We start from the raw sequence: 17,579 nt of genomic DNA on the forward strand, positions 1-17,579 counted from the left end.
TGGATTCAGCCGGCTCAGGGAACGGTACAGCGACAGGATCTTGTGAAAACTCATTGTAAAAATGCAGGTATACGCGAATTTGGTAAAATTCGCCTCCCTTATTACACAAATATTATAATTTCTCAATATCTTTCATACCATTCTCAGGTCACTGTTTCACCAAATTAATGTAAATTTAACTTACCGGTATCCGTGCTTGCTCCGTCACTTACGCATTTTAAACGATCTTATAATTACAGATACAAATCATGGGCTAAAACTGGTAATTCTTTTACACTCAAATCATAGTCTGTCCCCGTGGCAGGAATTTTCAAAATCGAAGAACTAACATTAAAGGTTTAATTCAGTCGACGCTCCAATACCGCCGAATATTGTGGTTAGTACTAATGTAAAAGCACGAGGTAGCGTACTTGGTTGAGGCACTAAGCTACAAGCCTGAAGGTAGCGGGATCGAGTCCCGAGGAGATCACTGGATTTTTCAATTTGCCTAATCCTCCCAGCCCCACTATGGCCCTGGGGTCGACTAAGCCTCTAAGATAAATGAGTACCAGCAGTCTTCCTGGGGGTTAAAGGGTGACCGGTGCGTAAGGCAGACAACCTTACCGCCATCTGTGAGCCGACTGTCTAGAAAATGTGGGAGCCTCAACGTCTCACAATCCTAGGGGCCTTCAGGACCTGTTACAGGGATACGTAGTTTTACCTTTACTAATGTAAAGGCAATTCCGTCGCAACACGACTTTCTGACATGAATTGTGAACAGGGGATGTTAAGTATTCATTTTGGCGCGCTCGGCTTGTGTGCGTCGTGCAGGGAACGGGCATGCAACTCGTTCAGTGTTGTTTGCCGTAAACAGGACCAATAACATTCAATTTTGTCTCGCTCGGTTACGTTCCATTTGAAAAAAGGAATGATACTCTCAGAGGATTAAACCGAATTTGTGAACGATTTATATTATTTCTATCCTAGTATGTCGCCATGCTCGTCCGTCTGTCGATTGCACTAATCGTACAAACTTTTAGGATGTGAAGAACTCAATATTCTCATTCACACAATATTCAATGATCACAATGTATTTTTAGTTACGCAAGTACGGGGATCAAATTCTGTACAGCTATTCCTGTAACAGGCCTCGGAGGCCCATAGGGTTGTGAGACGTTGAGGCTCCCACATTATCTAGACAATCGGCTCAAAGTTGGCGGTAAGGTTGTCAGCCTTACGCGCCGGCCGCCCTTTACACCCCAGGGAAATTCGTGGTACTCATTTCTGTTAGAGGCTGAGTCCACCCCAGGGCCATAGTGCGGCTGGAAGGATTAGATCAACTGAAAACAATCCAATGACCTCATCGGGACTTGAACCCACGACCTTCCGGCTTGTAGCATAGTGCCTCATCCAACGATGCTATCAAATTCTGTTATCATGTAAAAATAAATAAGTACTGGGCTTCAAAAACGCAATATGTCAGGTTACGTGACCACTCCGACTTTCTTTTGGTGCCTTTGTGTTCGCCATTAAATCACGTGACGAGATACGTACTGAATCATCAACGTAGACTTGATCATGACCGACTGCCTGACTACTCCTTGTCATGCTGACAGTCGCTTCGCTGGTTAGTTAATCATCCTCCTCTTAGGGAACCCAGAGGCCATTACAATGCTCACTAGAGCCCGCCACTGGGACCCTTACGACCCTTCATATTGTGACTGGAAACTAAATCTTCTCAGTATGAAAGCGGTCTCAAGTTTACAAATTGCCACTACTTAGGAAGCGACCTGCAACGGGATTCATTCATACCAAGTCCCAAACATGCAAACTGAATCCCACTCAACTATTCTGTCACAGAATTCGGTTTCCCCTTACGACTTGGGACTGCTGGAACTACCACAAGCTTAACACGTATGAGGAGCGGGGACACAAGCTTTCAAATCATCCTTACATATTGGTATCTGATTCAAAGCTCTTCTTCTTCTTCAAATATGGCAGAATGATTGCAGAATGAAAACTGACGGGCAAAACCGAAGTACTCGAAAATAACCCGCCCAAGTGAAGCTTTGTCCACAAATCTCACATGACCTGACTTGGGACTGAAAAAGGGCCGTCGCGGTGGGCAGCCAGCGACTAATTGCCTGCAGTGTGACCGGGCCATCATAACACATACTGACACTGGCAGAACACGTCAGAGGAGCAGCGATAACTCTGCCAATATAGTGACTAGGCAACGGTTAGATGACTGTGGTTCGATTCTTGGCAGTAGCAGTATGTTTCTTCTTTCGTCACCGCGTCCACCCAGCCTTCTATTCAATGGTTACCAGGGGATCTTTACTCAGGGATAAAGCAGCAGGGGCGTGGAACTCGCCACGTCGTCAAGGGGTTAAGAATGCGTAGAACTCTAACTTCACCCTCCCATGCGTTTTCATGTAGTGACTCTCAATTAAGCACTGGGACAACTTTACCCTTATCTATACCTACAACACGCTGAAAACAAATGCTACACTATACGTTTAATTACAGCAGTTACTACCATTAACCAATCTGTATGAACAGAGGGCGAATGTTGGAGAAACTTGTTTACCTTGCTGGCAGGTCATCCATGAACGGGAGCATTTTCTGTTGATAAAAGCAGTTCACCATGTCGAAATATATTCTGATCTTCAGAGCAGTCATATCACAAGAAAAGTACTGGGAATAAAACGACACTGACTGTTTCCTTTTCTTCTTCCATAATGCACAATATTATTTTCACTTTTACAGCGCCAGCGGCACTGAAGCGGCCAGACACACACAACTTCTTACTCGGTGCACAATTTGCCGCAATACACATATAACTTTGATGACAGCAGCGTATACTCTCAATCCACACACATATGAATCTTCACTCTCTTCCAGATTACGTACCTTTGCACTTTTCGTGGCATATGTTACATGTAAGATACTAGTAATCTAATATCACAGTCAAACAATAACAGATCTTCGGTGTGGTGGAAGCCGAACTAAAAAATCCCTTATCCGAACAGATACATAAAAAACTTTAGGTTGTTTTCCAAACATAACCTTTACTACACCTTCTCTTTCAGTGTTATTATATATTCACTTGCTTAGAGGTCACTTTTTTCACCAATTAAATCTACCTGAAATCTTTTTCACAGTATCAGATTTCAAATCGACAGTTACAAGTCAACGTGTTTAGTTCGAGGGTCAAATATATCGGTGTCCACATTTATCTGTACATCGCGAAATTCGTGCAGTTCTTTATTCTTTCTCCAGAATCACCTACCAAAGATGCCATCACTTTCGGGCAACTGTCATTTCAACAGACACTAGACAAACGACTGACGATACAAATCTCGACTTACATCCCACTTCTGATCATACTTAATTTTGTTAAAAAAACACACTGGAGAGTTTCATAATCCCCACACTACGCATGTGAACAGTACACGTTTCTCCGCATAATACAGCCATGATAGAATTCAGACAAAATAAGAGGGAGAAAGAGGGGGGGTCTATGGAGGGTCTACCGGTAGGTATACAGTAAGCAAAACTACCAACGAAGGCAAACCAGTTCCAACTGCTTCTGGTCTAACATATCCCCACTATGCAACACACTCCATGACACCCATTTCTTTCTCTGTCTATCCCTCCCCGCATAATACTGATCAGAACTTCATGGTATTATCACCGCTTTCCGTGCGCATGCGCAATGCTTAATTATATGGAAACAACATACAAGGCTGCGAAATATCCCTCTACGATAACCGCAATTCAAAGATTTGAGCAATACTGTACATTCCCCATAATACATTAAGGAGGATATTTGGGGAAGAAGTAACAACGCCTGAAATAATTTATGTACTTCATAAAAAAAACAGACGTTTAACAGGCATACATTCTTCTGTTCCCAAATTATATAATGACAGGTACCAAAATCACAACCAAATGGATTAAGCCATTTACTTCCTCAAAATATCTGGATTTATGTACGTGATTTGTTCTTTTGTAGGACTTCGACTCCAAAACGGAGAGGAAGGTATGTTGTATTATACAAAATACCAGGTGTGGAGCCAACTCGTTGCGATACAGTGTTAACACATTATTCCCAGCCCACGCCAATTGATTTTTAACAAAGCTATAAAGCATATGAAGCCTAGGTTCGTCAAGCTAATATTTAAAAATTCAGCCCTACCTCACACAATAGAAAGACCAGTTGGTTAATGCTTAAAATCATAATACATAAATTCACTTCGCGGCCAAATGCCGAGATTCTGAATGTTAACGGTAGAGATATATACGGCAACCACTATAGTTACCATTACCAACAAATGTTACAACGGAAAGAAAAGTATCTTCGATGAGCTCCGCAGAAGCCTGTGATTCAGAATGAATCAGTTTATGAACGAACTCCGTGGCCTGTAGTCTGCAAGCGAACTATACTGACCGAGCGACCGCCGCTTGTCGGCTAAGTTAGTGCCAACTTTAGCGGACAGAGGGTGTTGCGTGGTCAGTCCAACGAATCCACACGGCAGTTAATCTCGGTTTTTTATAACGGAGCCGTTATTTCCTTGAAATAGCTCCTCAATTAGCCTCACTAGACGCCGGGAACCGAACCCGGAACCTCTGGATCTATAGCCAGGAACTCTGACCATTAGACCAAAGAGGCGGTCTGCATTGATGTATGAATCTCCAAAATCAATAAGGTTGACGAAATTCAGTTGCCAAAACGAAAATCACACAGTTTCCTCAATGCGATGGAATTCATGTTATATAAACGGTACACTGTACGCGTATAATACGCGATCCAATAGTAATTGCTGATATACAGCGAGAGACTGTGGGGCAAAGAACCAGCAGGCGAATACATATTTTTCTACGGAAAAGTGAATTAGAACCATAAATTAGGTACAGGTTTCTTTTCGTATGGATTATTTAGCAGTTCAGGGTAGAGTCTCTTAGTGACAGGATGTCGTACATAATATTAAGAGGTCGCTGGTGTGATATAATTTTTCCGAATGTTCATGCTCCAAAACACGATAAAATTGATGTGATGGGGCAGGCTCTACGAAGAACTGGAATATTTATTGGACAAATTTCCTAAATACCATATGAAAATTTTGTTAGGGGATTTGAATCCCAAAGTAGGTAAGGGAAGACATTTTAAAACCAACAAGGAAATAAAGAGTTTGCACGAAATTAGTTATGATAATGGGGTAGTAAAAATGTCCACATCCAAAAATCTTACTGCCAAAATTACGATGTTCCCACATAGTAACACTGATAAATTTACTTTGATATCTCCTTATGGAAAGACGCACATCCAAATTGACCATATTTTGATGGAGAGGGCACTGTATTCAAGTATAATTGATGTCCGATCGTTCTGGGCAGCATATTTTTACAATGACCACTATCTGATGGTGGCAAAAGTTAGGGAGAGACTGGCAGTGAGTAAGCAAACAACACATAGTTCATATGGAGAGGTTCAATCTTAGGAAATTAAAGAAGGCAGAGGGCAAAGAGCAGTATCGTGTTGATATCTCAAATAGGATGGCAGCTTTGGAAAACTTAAGACACTGAGGTGGATATTAATAGAGCATGGGAAACTATTAAAGAGAATATAAAAATTTCAGCCAAAGACAGTCTAGGTTATTATGAACCAAAGAAGCACAAGACATGGCTCGACAAAGGATGCATAAAAATTATTAGATCAAAGGAAACAAAACCAAACTGCAGTGGTTACAAAGGTCCAAATAATATAAATGGGGATATCTGATCAATATAAGACGCGAAACCAGCAGGCATTTCAGGAATAAATAGAAGAAATATTTGAAAGACAAACTTGATGAGCCTGCAACGAACAGTAACAAGAAGAATATCAGCAACTTGTACAGAGGAATAAATGAATTTAAGAGAGATCACCAATCTAGAAGTAACTTTTTTTTATTGCTAGTGGGTTGGGACTAAGTCCCTTGTACTGCGGCCACTTCTGGCCTATTGTACCAGCCCCATATGATAAGTGAGGGTGATTGTGGAGCAACTGGTGGAATGAAGATTGGCAGGGGAAACCGAAATACTCGGAGAAAACCTGCCCCAGCGCCACTTTGTCCACCACAAATCCCAATGACCAGACCCCGGGATCGAACCCGGGCCGCCGCCGTGGGAAGCCAGCGACTAACCACTTGAGCCATGGCGCGGCCTAAAAGTAACTTAGTGAAGGATCAAAATGGTGATCTGCTTGCAGGTTCTCATGTTTTGAATAGGTGGAAGAATTACTTCTCTCTGTTATTGACTGTACATAGGGTGAGTGATGTTAAGCAGATAGCTGAGTCCTTAGTACCTGATCCTAGCCCTTTTGAGGCTGAAATTACTATTGCGAAATTGAAAAGGTATAAATCACAAGGTAATGACCAAATTCCAGCAGAACTTCTCCAAGCAGGAGGCGAAATATTACGTTCTAAGGATCCACAATCTAATTACTTCTATTTGGCATAAGGAAAAATTGCCGGATCAGTGGAAGGAGTCTATTATTGTACCAGTTCACAAGAAGGGTGATAAAACTGACTGTAGTAATTACCGGGGGATATCACTGCTATCAACTTCATACAAAATTTTATCTAACACTCTTCTCTCAATGTTAAGTCCACAAACAGAAGAAATTATTGGGGATCATCAGTGTGGGTTTTACTAACAGATCAACTATCGATCAGTTCATTTTGCATTTGTCGGATACAGGAGAAAAAATGGGAGTAAAATGAGACAGTACATCAGATATTCGTACACTTCAAGGAGGCCTCTGATTCGGTTAGGAGAGGAGTATTGTAAAATATAGGGTGTCAGGGTGAAAGGTATCCAAAATAAAAGATTTATATCTCGGAAACTATTGTCATAAATATATCCGGTTTATATCATCGGAAAGGAAAACTCTGAAAGTTATTTTCATACCCGGCTCACGCGCATGCGCCGCCACATTTCTGCCACCATGTTAGGAATCACCTGGACAGAGAGATGGCTGCGATATGAATTGGCAGAGGTGGACCAATCGCTTGGCCTCCTAGGTCGCCAGATTTAACCCCAGTGAATTTTTCTTGTGGGGTTATGTGAAGAACATTATCTACCAGGTTAAGATCAACGACATTCAACACCTGAAAGCCCACATAAGGGACGTTGTGGCTACGGTAACACCAAACATGCTTCAAGCCTGGATATTTGTCGTGCCACCAAGGGAGCCCATATTTAAATTTACTGAGAAAGTTATATACACAGAAAAAGACTTTAATAGTTTCCTTTTGTAAGGGTGTAATCCATTAATGTGTATAATAAATTCTTTCTGAGATATAATTATTATATTTTGGATACCATTTATCCTGACACCTGTATTCTGATAGTTTGGGGCATCCATGAAACTAGTTAGGCTGATTAAAATGTGTTTAAACGAAACGAATAGTGAAGTCCGTATAGGTAAACATTTGTATGATAATTTTCCTATCCAGAATGGTTCAAAACAAGGAGATGCTTTATCGCCACTGCTTTTCCACTTCGCTTTAGAATATGCCATTCGGAAGGTACAGTAAAACAAGGTGGAACTTAAATTAAATGGGAAATATCAGCTGTTGGTCTATGCTGATGATGTGAATTTACTGGGCGATAACATAGATACCATAAAGAAGAAGAAAAAAGGAGAAACTTTAATTGATGGAAGTAAGGAGGTTGGTCAGATAGCGCCATAGTTCAAGCGGTTAGTAGCTGGCTTCCCACCGCGGCGGCCCGGGTTCGGTCAAGTGGGATTTGTGATGGACAAAGTGGCGCTGGGGCAGGCTTTTTCTGAGTACTTCGGTTTCCCCTGCCAATCTTCATTCCATCAATTTCACCATCATCATAATCACCCGGGGTAAGGTACAATAGGCCAATCAGTGGCCGATGTGCCGAGTGGACCCAGCTGCACTCCACCACCCACTATGCGAATTTAATTAATTTAGGGAGGTTGGTCTAGAAGTAAATGCAGAGAAAACTAGGTATATGTTCAGTTTTGTCACGAGAATGCAGAGCAAATCATGACATAAAGAGAGCTAACAGATCCTTTGAAAACGTGGCACAGTTCATATATTTGTGGGTGACAGTAAGAGATCAAAACTTGAGTCAGGGGGAAATTAAGAGGAGCTTGAACTCGGGTAATGCTTGCTACCGTTAGTCCAGGACTGCTGTCTTCTAGTCTGCTGTCGAAAAATATAAAAATTAGAATGCACAAAACTATAATTTTGCCTGTGGTTCTGTATGGGTGTGAAACTTGGTCTCCGCAATTAAGGGAGGAACAAAGACTGAGAGTGTTTGTGAACAGGGTGTTGAGAAGAATATCTGGACCTAAGAGAGATGAAGTGACGGGAGATTGGAGGAAACTGCATAATGAGGTGCTTCATAACTTGTACTCTTAGCCAAGTATAATTAGAATGCTGAAGTCAAAAGGTGGGCAGGGCATGTAGTGCGAATGGGGCAAAGCGGAATACATATAGGGTATTGCTGGGGAAGCCAGAAGGAAAGAGAACACTAGGAAGACCAAGACGAAGGTGGGTGAACATTAAACTGGATCTCAGATAGGATGGGGTGGTATGGACTGGATTGATCTGGCTCAGGATAGGGACCAGCGGAGGGATCTTGTGAACACAGTAGTGAACCTTCGGGTTCCGTAAATTGCTGGGAAGTTCTTGAGTGGCTGCACCACTGGCGGTTTCTCAAGGAGGGCTCAGCTCCATGAAGTAAGTTAGTTAGTGAAGAAAGTCGTCTTCTGGGTTTAGGCGCCGTGTATTCTTCGGCCCCAAAACCCAGAAGACGACTTTTTTCATAGTCATCGCCGTGAAAACTTACATAACTTACTTAGTTTTCAGAGTCGTCTCTGGGAAGATTCAGCTGGCTTCGGTGGCTGTACTCCCTGTAAGCCGTACTTCAATCGTCCCTGATTTTATAGCAATGTTACTGTTGTGGCTACGCTAAATATTTAGTTTACTGGGTCAGTGATCCGGTTTTCGTCGATGTGAAGGGCAAATCTGTCTGTGTCGGCTCATTCCTTCGGAACTCCTTTACATTCTACGTATTACTTTCTATAGCGTGACCCAACCCAATAAGCGAAGATTATTGGTGTTTGGGATTCATTTTTCATAGACCTGTCGAGCAGCAGCAAATCGAAAGAATGCTATCGAATTACGTACAGCTTTCGTGAAGACGGCATTACTTTCTCGAAATTTTTGAGGTAACAACTAAAACAATGACCCCTTACTCAAATCTGAGTCCTCAAGTTTAACAAGTGTACAGCTGTCCACTTGTAGGGCATTTCCCAGAATATCGCCGAATTATTTGCAGCTATGGCGGAAAATAATCGCACCTGTGTGATGGACACGACAGGCGGAAAAGTTTTTATGGACGACAGAGAATCCTGCTGACTGATGGCATCGTGGCTTCTACACAGTGTAAGTGTCCAAACACGTGAACCACTGGCGCTGAACAGGAATGAGTTTGGTAACTGAACTTCAGTATCAATTTGTCGTGTTCTGTATCTAACGAATGGATGGATGCATCATGTTATTTAACAGTTCTGTGTCAACTGCAGTGGTTACTTAGCGTCGAGTTACATGGATAGGTGGTTGCGTTCAGTAAACCTGAAAGGACATGGGAGATCGCGAGGCGTTTGAGGCATACTTCGAGGATTTGTTTGCCGGGATTAAGGGTAACCATGGAAAATCTCAACGGTGGTACTGGGAGTCCCAACAGGAATTGGAACCGGACGCTTTCGGAATACAAGTCAGAAGAGCCGTCGCTTGGGCCAAACTGTTTCGTTCTACTGAACGGTATGCAAGAGAATAAATAACAGTGAAATGTTCTCTTCGTGAATACATCTTGAGACCAACCATTCGCAACTCCCTTTCGATGTTCAATCAGAATGAATCAGCGTTAACTTTAAGCACTACGAAATTCCGCTCGAGCAGTCGAGCAAAAGACTTCCAGACGCGAGAAACACGTAATAACACGTCCTTGGTACAGTGTGAAAACACACTTCTGTGTAAATACAGTTCCAAATTAATATGTCCGAGAGTGATAGGGCATTTTGCAGAAGGGCTGGTAATGTTTTGAACATACATATTCTAAGAACATATTAGCATTTGGCAATCCCATAACCTTCGGAGTGGCAGCCGATGGAATGCTTAAAGACAAAACCAAAATAAGATTTACTGCCATAAATGCACGACTACATACAGGATCATGGACCCAAAACAAGAGTTAGTGTCACAAATCTGGAATAGGACCACTGTGATTATTCTGGGGGAAAATTGAGGTCCATCAAATGTTCAGCCAAAATAATACAAAATAAAATTCAATTCTGGGGAGAATTTATTGTGATACCTTTCCTTTAAAATATTTTTGTAGCACCGAAGGCCAGTCAGACCAATTAATAAGAGATCCTGGTAGACCTTATAAAGCCTACTTTCCTGCTAACAGATATCCAGCCCTACAAGTTCCGTGCTGGTAGGGATAATCCAGCAATAAAACGCAGTGCAGCCCATAGGTTAGTGAGGACTGAAACCTACTCGAGTCGTGCTGCTGGCTACTGTAAGTAGTTGTCCCTGTGCTCAACTAACTAAGCACTACGCCACGAAGGCGTACGGGGCAGTGGATGTATAGATCTACATATTCTTGACCTCGGCACTAGCTGGAGGTGAGTGGCCAGCTTCACGCCCCGGCCGCCTTACCTCGGGGAAAGAGCCATGGTACCCATTGGACAGGAGTCTAGGTGAGCCCCAGAGCCGGTCTGAACGACGTGGAGAAGAGAAAATTCTTGACCCTACCGGAACTGAACTCCGACCCCTCGGTCGTCCAGCGCCGGCTATTTTAAATATGTATATATTAACAGCAGCAGTAAATTTTCGGGGGTATTTATTACGTACGTAAGATTGTCTACGCTAGATCTGTTAATATACCTCGAAGATCCGCACTGTCACCATATCTGTGGCTCTTAAATTAGTATAAATAATGCTTTATACATGATTTGTTGGTATGTTAATTCAGTAGTCATATCTTCAATAACGTTGTAGTTAAACTAAGAATTAAACGGATATTGATTTAGGGCCGCCATTTTGTTATTTCAGAAGCTGAAAGCGGGCAGCCACACCTACCCAACAAGGTAAGTCTTACTTTTGCCCTTAAGAAGGGAAGGTAAGTTGACAGTTACTGCGGCATACATGACCGGAGTTAGTACAGAAATTTCGCCCAGTACTGATTTCCAAGCTTGTATACACGGCCCAAAATCTCTGCCCGGCAATCACGTTCGTAATTTTCAACACAGAAGTTCATATATGTTATTAATTTGTCGCCTTCCAAAATCAGAACCGTACATCCGCTACCGCTAAGAAAACGAGAAGTGTATATGCCTATATAATTTTCACGAAGTCTATCGACTGATTCAAAAACATTTTCCATCACCTCTTTTCACTATCCACACACACGTGGTCGCTCCCTACGATCCCTACTACCTGTCATCTCGCTTTTATATTCATTCACTCACGGCTTCGCCTCCGCCATACTGCCTAATATGAGAGTTAAGTAACAGATACCAAAACTCCTCCCCAAGTCATAACCCTGAAGACGGCAACTGCAAAGTTTTCCGAGCAGTTGGAAAACCCTCAAGAGTCGAATTGGCCTAATCCCAAAAGCCGAAGCGACACATGATACTAAAAGTCATTCTGAAGAAAACAGATGCAGGAGTAGAAACGCCGTAAGTCCACACTATCTTCACAGATAAGATAAACTCACAAGGCCATTCTATGATGATGAGTAGATGAGTTAATTCGCTTAGTGGGGGGGGGGGTTGAGTCCAACTGGATCCACTCGGCACGTCGGCCACTGATTGCCCTATTGTACCTGCTCCGGGTGATTATGATGATGGACAATTTTGTGGAATGAAGATTGGCAGGGGAAACCGAAGTACTCGGACAAAACCTACCCCAGCGCCACTTTGTCCACCACAAATCCCACTTGACCAGACCCGGGATCGAACCCGGGCCGCCGCGGTGGGAAGCCAGCGACTAACCGCTTGAGCTATGGCGCGGCCTTTTCTAGATGAGTTACTTCTATATTCAATCACTATTTTGATCACACCGCCTGAGATGAAGCGGGATGAAAGAAAAGGTGCCACGCAGGTGGGCAAAATGTCAAGATAGGCGACAGCCAGTTTTTGACACGGCGTTGCTGAAGAGAGGGCATATATGAAAGAGCCTCCAAATACGGGATTCGGCGGTATTTAATGTTTTTCATTCTGTAACAATGAACTATGATATATATGTGTTAGCTACATCATCTGAGAACCTATGCACATCTGGCAGGTTAACACCTCACTGGAAAGTGGTCATAAGTGCAGAAGTAGCTACTTATTTTGGATTTTCAAACGGTTATTGAGTAAATATTTATATTTTCTTTTCCTTGGCACTACAGCCCCAGTGGGCCTAGGCCTACCTCCATGAACTTCCCCGAAATATTTATATATTTGTAATAATTTACTGTTTAGTGTTCACAACTGACGGTGCCTTCTAGTGGTGACTTTTTACGGCGGCTGAGAAAATAATTGTTTTTACTGCCTGCATTCATTTACAAAATACACTTGAACGAAATACTCGTATAGTGAATGTCCTTGTTATGGAATACTATGTGGTCGTAATATGGGACACTATTCCGTATCAGTAAACCTGTGAAACCTGTCATAATTACACTAACTTAACGAACCATTTTTTTGCTGATGTAATTACCTCAATAAATTCAGGCTTCACAGAACTTCTAACACTTTATGATAGTGAGTAGCAGTTAAAATGGTCACTTGAGATCCCGAAGCAAAAAGAGACAAGAGTTATACCTTGTGACGCTGTCCACATGCATTTTACTATGACAAAAATGGCATTAGAGTTGCACAACGTATTAGAAACATTTCCTGCACAGTATAAATAGCTCGGCATTATTTTTTTTCGTGTTTGTAGAGTTCAAAGTCTGTGTCACAAGTAGTAGCTGTTCTTTCCTAACATTTGGCAACAGTGTTACCGACGTCACTATCCCACATATGAAATACCGGTACACATTTCATGCCACTCCTCTCGCTTCTTTGTGTGAAGACTTGCGTTTACTTCCTCCCCCTTCCACTTGCAAAATCTGCTAATCAGCATTACCTGAATTTAAATACACAGCCCATCACAGAACAGAAATAATATTAAATCACGTTCCTACTGCACACCAACGACACCCGTTACCGCCCGTTAATTCTTTCTGACGCAACTGCAAGGAGAGGGAGAACGTGATATCCCTTGCCACTGCGCATGCTCTTCAAACTCGCCATCGCAACTGCTCAGAACTATAGTGGTTTCAGGGAAGGAAAAGAAAACGGAAGAGGCAAAAGGGTTGAAAAATGCTAGAAGTGCGGTCCGTAGTAAGATTATCGAGTTTAAGAATGCGGCTGAAACATACGAAGTTCCTAGAAAGGCATCATTTAGGTTACTTCACAAGAAAAACGTCGAATTCAAATAGCTTGTGAAACCCGAACTAGGAAGGGCAAAACCTGGAGAACAGCTGGTTACGTAAGCATATCTTCTGCTCATGGAAACAAACTTTCTGGCGCCACAATAATAATGTAAATAGCTTTGCTTAGGAAGGGCAATCTCCCTCGTCCATTCTCAGGAGAAAAACAATCGTCAGACAGAAAACTGTTAAAGCTATTTCGTCAGGATATTCTTCGCCTTATACGGAACCCAAAGGTTCTTTTTGGCTTTCACAAAAGCTGGCCACTGGGCCCGGTCATGCACCAATTGAATTCAGTCCGCTCACTCACGTCCAATTTCTTTACGGGTCAACTTCGGAATTAATGTCTCATCTATACTCAAGCCTCCATGTGGTCTCCTCATTCAGGCTCCCCCCCCCCCCTTGGCACTACAGCCCCAGTGGACCTAGGCCTACCTCCATGAACTTCTCCGTTCACTTCGGTTTTTATAGATCTTACACATACGGTAGGACTCCTTAGGCGGGTGATCAGCTCGTCGCAAGGCCTCTACCTGTACACAAACACAGAAAAACGCACACAAACATCCATGCCCTGAGTGGGATTCGAACCCACGATCCCGGCTTCCGAGCGAGCGAAGACAGTGCATGCCTTAGACCGCTCGGCTACCGTGACCGGCCTCTTCAGGCTATCCAGCTAATAATTTTGTGTGCATTTCTCGTGACTTTCATGCGTGGTACACGCTCAGCTCATCACATTCTCCTCGATAGGTCTACATAGTAATACTGTATTTCAAACTCCTCGTTATGAATTTTCTTCCATTCTCCTGTTACTTTCTGTCTCTTAAGCACGTAATTTTCATAATTTTTATAGTTAATATGGATTTAGAAAATCTGTACAAATTATCTGCATCCCAGGAAACGCTTTGCTCACAACGTTCGACAGATTAGATTCACACTGATGCATAAATTAGGCAGACAGATTAAACAGACAGAAGAGATAGGCAAATAAGACAGATGGCCAGATAGACAGTCAGAGAGCTAGTTACACCTGTACAACAGGGAAGCTAAACTCAAACCGGACTGACAGAATGCCGCAGTTAATTGGTTCACACTCCCGCTGGAGGGTTCAAGTTTCGGCCCGAAGCACAGCTATTCTCACTACGACATTTTCGTTTTGTTTTCAGCACTCCCTTTAGGTACATGTTGGATTAATTTCTTTAAAATAGGCCACTATCACTTGCTTCCACTTCCACGCGGTCCATTAGTCACAATTTTATTCCATTCCAGGTAAAACTAAGTACGATCGGAAGTCACAATGTTTTAATTATCACCATGAGAAAATCATAATTCCAAAATATCGTTCTATATAGGAGATAGGCCATTTCCTGAGCTTGTCGAACAGTCAAATTTTCCCGCGCCAAGTGGACAGAGGGAGCCACCAGAAGGGGCAGAAACAAAATGGCGACGTCGGTTGAGAAACTGGAGACTCGCGCTGTGATACGGTTCCTGCATTTGCAAGGGAAGTCTGCCAGGGAGATCCATGACCAGATGACCGCTCTGTATCAGGAAGGTGTACCATCATATGACACAGTGGTCAGGTGGAAGCTTTGACCCTATCCGATAGGCGCATAACTATCGAAGCTATTGTTCATGAGGTCCGCATTAGCCACAGGTCGGTTTTCAACATCATCCATGACGAGTTACACATGACAAAGGTCTCTGCGCGTTCGGTGCCACGATTGTTGACACCAGTTCAAAAAAAACAGCAACTGATGGATGTGGCAAAGAAACTTTTGTGGAAACGTGCAGACTTGCCGCATCCAAAGAAGGCCAAATCCCAGCCGTCGTCAGGAAAGGTGATGTTGAGTGTGTTCTGGGATCAACGTGGTGTCATCATGACCGACTACGTGCAAAGGGGCGTCACCATCACTGGCGAGTACTACCGGAACCTTCTGAGAAAATTACGGGAGGAAATCAAGAGAAAGCGATCTGGAATGCTGGGAAAAGGTGTGCGACTTCTTCACGACAATGCACCGGCTCATGCTACGATGATTTCTGCTGCCAGTTTGGGGTATGAAATCCCGCCCCCCCAATCCATCATATGCTGGGGAACGAGCTTGCTACCATTCGGTCCAGCACCTTTTGTCTTCTTGTCTGCTGCCCAAAAACATAAAAATTAGAATACACAAAACTATAATTTTGCCTGTGGTTTTGTATGGGTCAAACTTGCTGTGTGACATTAAGAGAGGAACATAGACTGAGGGTGTTGAGGAGAATATTTGGACCAAAGAAAGATGAAGTCACAGGAGGTTGGAGAAAACTGCATAATGAGGAGCTTCATAACTTGTACTCTTCTCCAAGTACCATAAAAATGACCAAGTCAAGGAGGATGAGATGGGCAGGGCCTGTAGCACGAATGGGGGGAGGGCAAATGCACATAGGACATTGGTGGGAAAGCCAGAAGGAAAGAGACCACTGGGAAGATAAAGGCATAGGTGGGTGGACAATATTAAAATGGATCTCAGAGAGACAGAATGGGATGGTATGGATTGGATAGATATGGCTCATGATAGGGACCGCTGGAGGTCTCTTGTAAACACGGTAATGAACCTTCGGGTTCAATAAAATGCTGGGTAGTTCTTGAGTCCTGCACAATTGGCGGCTTTTCAAGAAGGGTTCAGCTCCATGGGTGATTCTATTCCAGGCTGTGCTGCCGAGAAGTGTCATTTCAAAAACCGAGAACACAGTTCGAGGTACAGGCGTTATCGCCAACGACAAGCTCCCTGTATAAAACGAGAACGAGTAAAGTGAGTAAAGTATTCCACATTTTTAAGCAATAACAAGATCTCTCCTCCGTGTGCAGTAAGTGAAACGCGTGCAGTCAGTTTTTCGAGCAGAGATGTACATTTAATTCTATATACATATAGAAGATCACGTTTGCCCACGACCTTGTACAATGGACTGTTTAATGAAGTAATTATTTATCACTGAAATTACAGTTCTTAGCAAACAAAGATTCTTGGCCGTTCCTGTTAAGTGATATGTTGAAAACAATTTCTGTAAGAATTGTTTCTACCATTGAAAAGAAATCAACATATTCTGGCAATTATAAATGAAATTACTGAATTATGAGACAATGTTCTACACTTGAACTACGACGTTTCGATAAATAACGGAGAACTACTGAAGAGCAGGACCTCCCATAACAAGATCTACTTTTGTATGATCGAATTCTAAGGCGTTTTTAAACTGTATGTTGCAACCAGTACTGCTGGGATTCTGGACTAATTCATCAACCAACTACTCCAAACGGAACGCGTTTCAGAAAATGGGCCTGCTTTCGCCCTGAGAACACGTGGGGAAGTATCTACTCGTACTCAGCTGAGTCTCATGGTCTGTCGAATTCGGTGAGCAGGTAATTGGCCATCTTTCCAACTGGGGGCAGAAACTAATCCAATTTCTGAGACACGGCATTCAGCGTGTGATCGCCTCTGTGGTCTAGTGGTCAGAATTCCTGGCTACAGATTGAGAGGTCCCGGCTTCGATCTCCGGCGCTACTAGATTTTTTTTAGAAGTAGTGGGTCTGGAACGGGGTCCACTCAGCCTCTTGAGGATTATTGAGGAGTTATTTCAAGGAAACAGCGGCTGCGGTCTAGAAAACCGAGATTGAAGGCCGTCGGGATTCGTTGCACTGAACACGCGACACCCTCTATCCGCTAAAGTTGGCACTAACTTCGACGACAAACGGCGGTCGCTTGGTCGGTATAGTTAGCTTACGGACTAAAGCAACGGAGTTTGTTTTTTGTATTCAGTAATATTAAAACGATAAAAAAATCAGAAACCAGCCAACATCATTTATATAACGCTCAACAGCAAGTGTACAAACGATTATTTGAAGGGTTCTGCGCCAAATGACCAAAAAAAAAAAAAATCCCTGAATGATTGTTAGATTTTCTTGTTTCCCAAATGATGTAGTTCTGAATCCTAAATATACTTATGCAACGGAGGATTTCAATAACAGCTCTAACTTAAAAATTACTTTAAAATTCTAAATACGGAAGGTGCAA

At 42.8% G+C, this 17,579-nt stretch overlaps 1 protein-coding gene across 4 annotated transcripts in view; it reads right to left on the reverse strand.

Moving 5' to 3' along the window:
* The window catches only part of LOC111870203 (transcription factor CP2), a 193,325-nt gene that overhangs the window by 79,643 nt on the left and 96,103 nt on the right, over positions 1-17,579 (reverse strand). Inside the window, exon 1 of one of the 4 annotated variants that reach the window (XM_023862297.2) lies at positions 2,570-3,562. The exons of the other annotated variants lie outside the window; for them this stretch is intronic. Coding sequence (XP_023718065.1) covers positions 2,570-2,661 — 92 coding nt within the window. The 5' untranslated portion in view covers positions 2,662-3,562. Of the gene's footprint in view, positions 1-2,569; positions 3,563-17,579 lie in introns of those variants that run through there. 4 annotated transcript variants of the gene reach the window in all.

This window comes from Cryptotermes secundus, unplaced genomic scaffold (assembly GCF_002891405.2).
Source record: "Cryptotermes secundus unplaced genomic scaffold, Csec_1.0 scaffold1182, whole genome shotgun sequence".
In the NCBI taxonomy this organism is placed as follows: Eukaryota; Metazoa; Arthropoda; class Insecta; order Blattodea; family Kalotermitidae; genus Cryptotermes; species Cryptotermes secundus.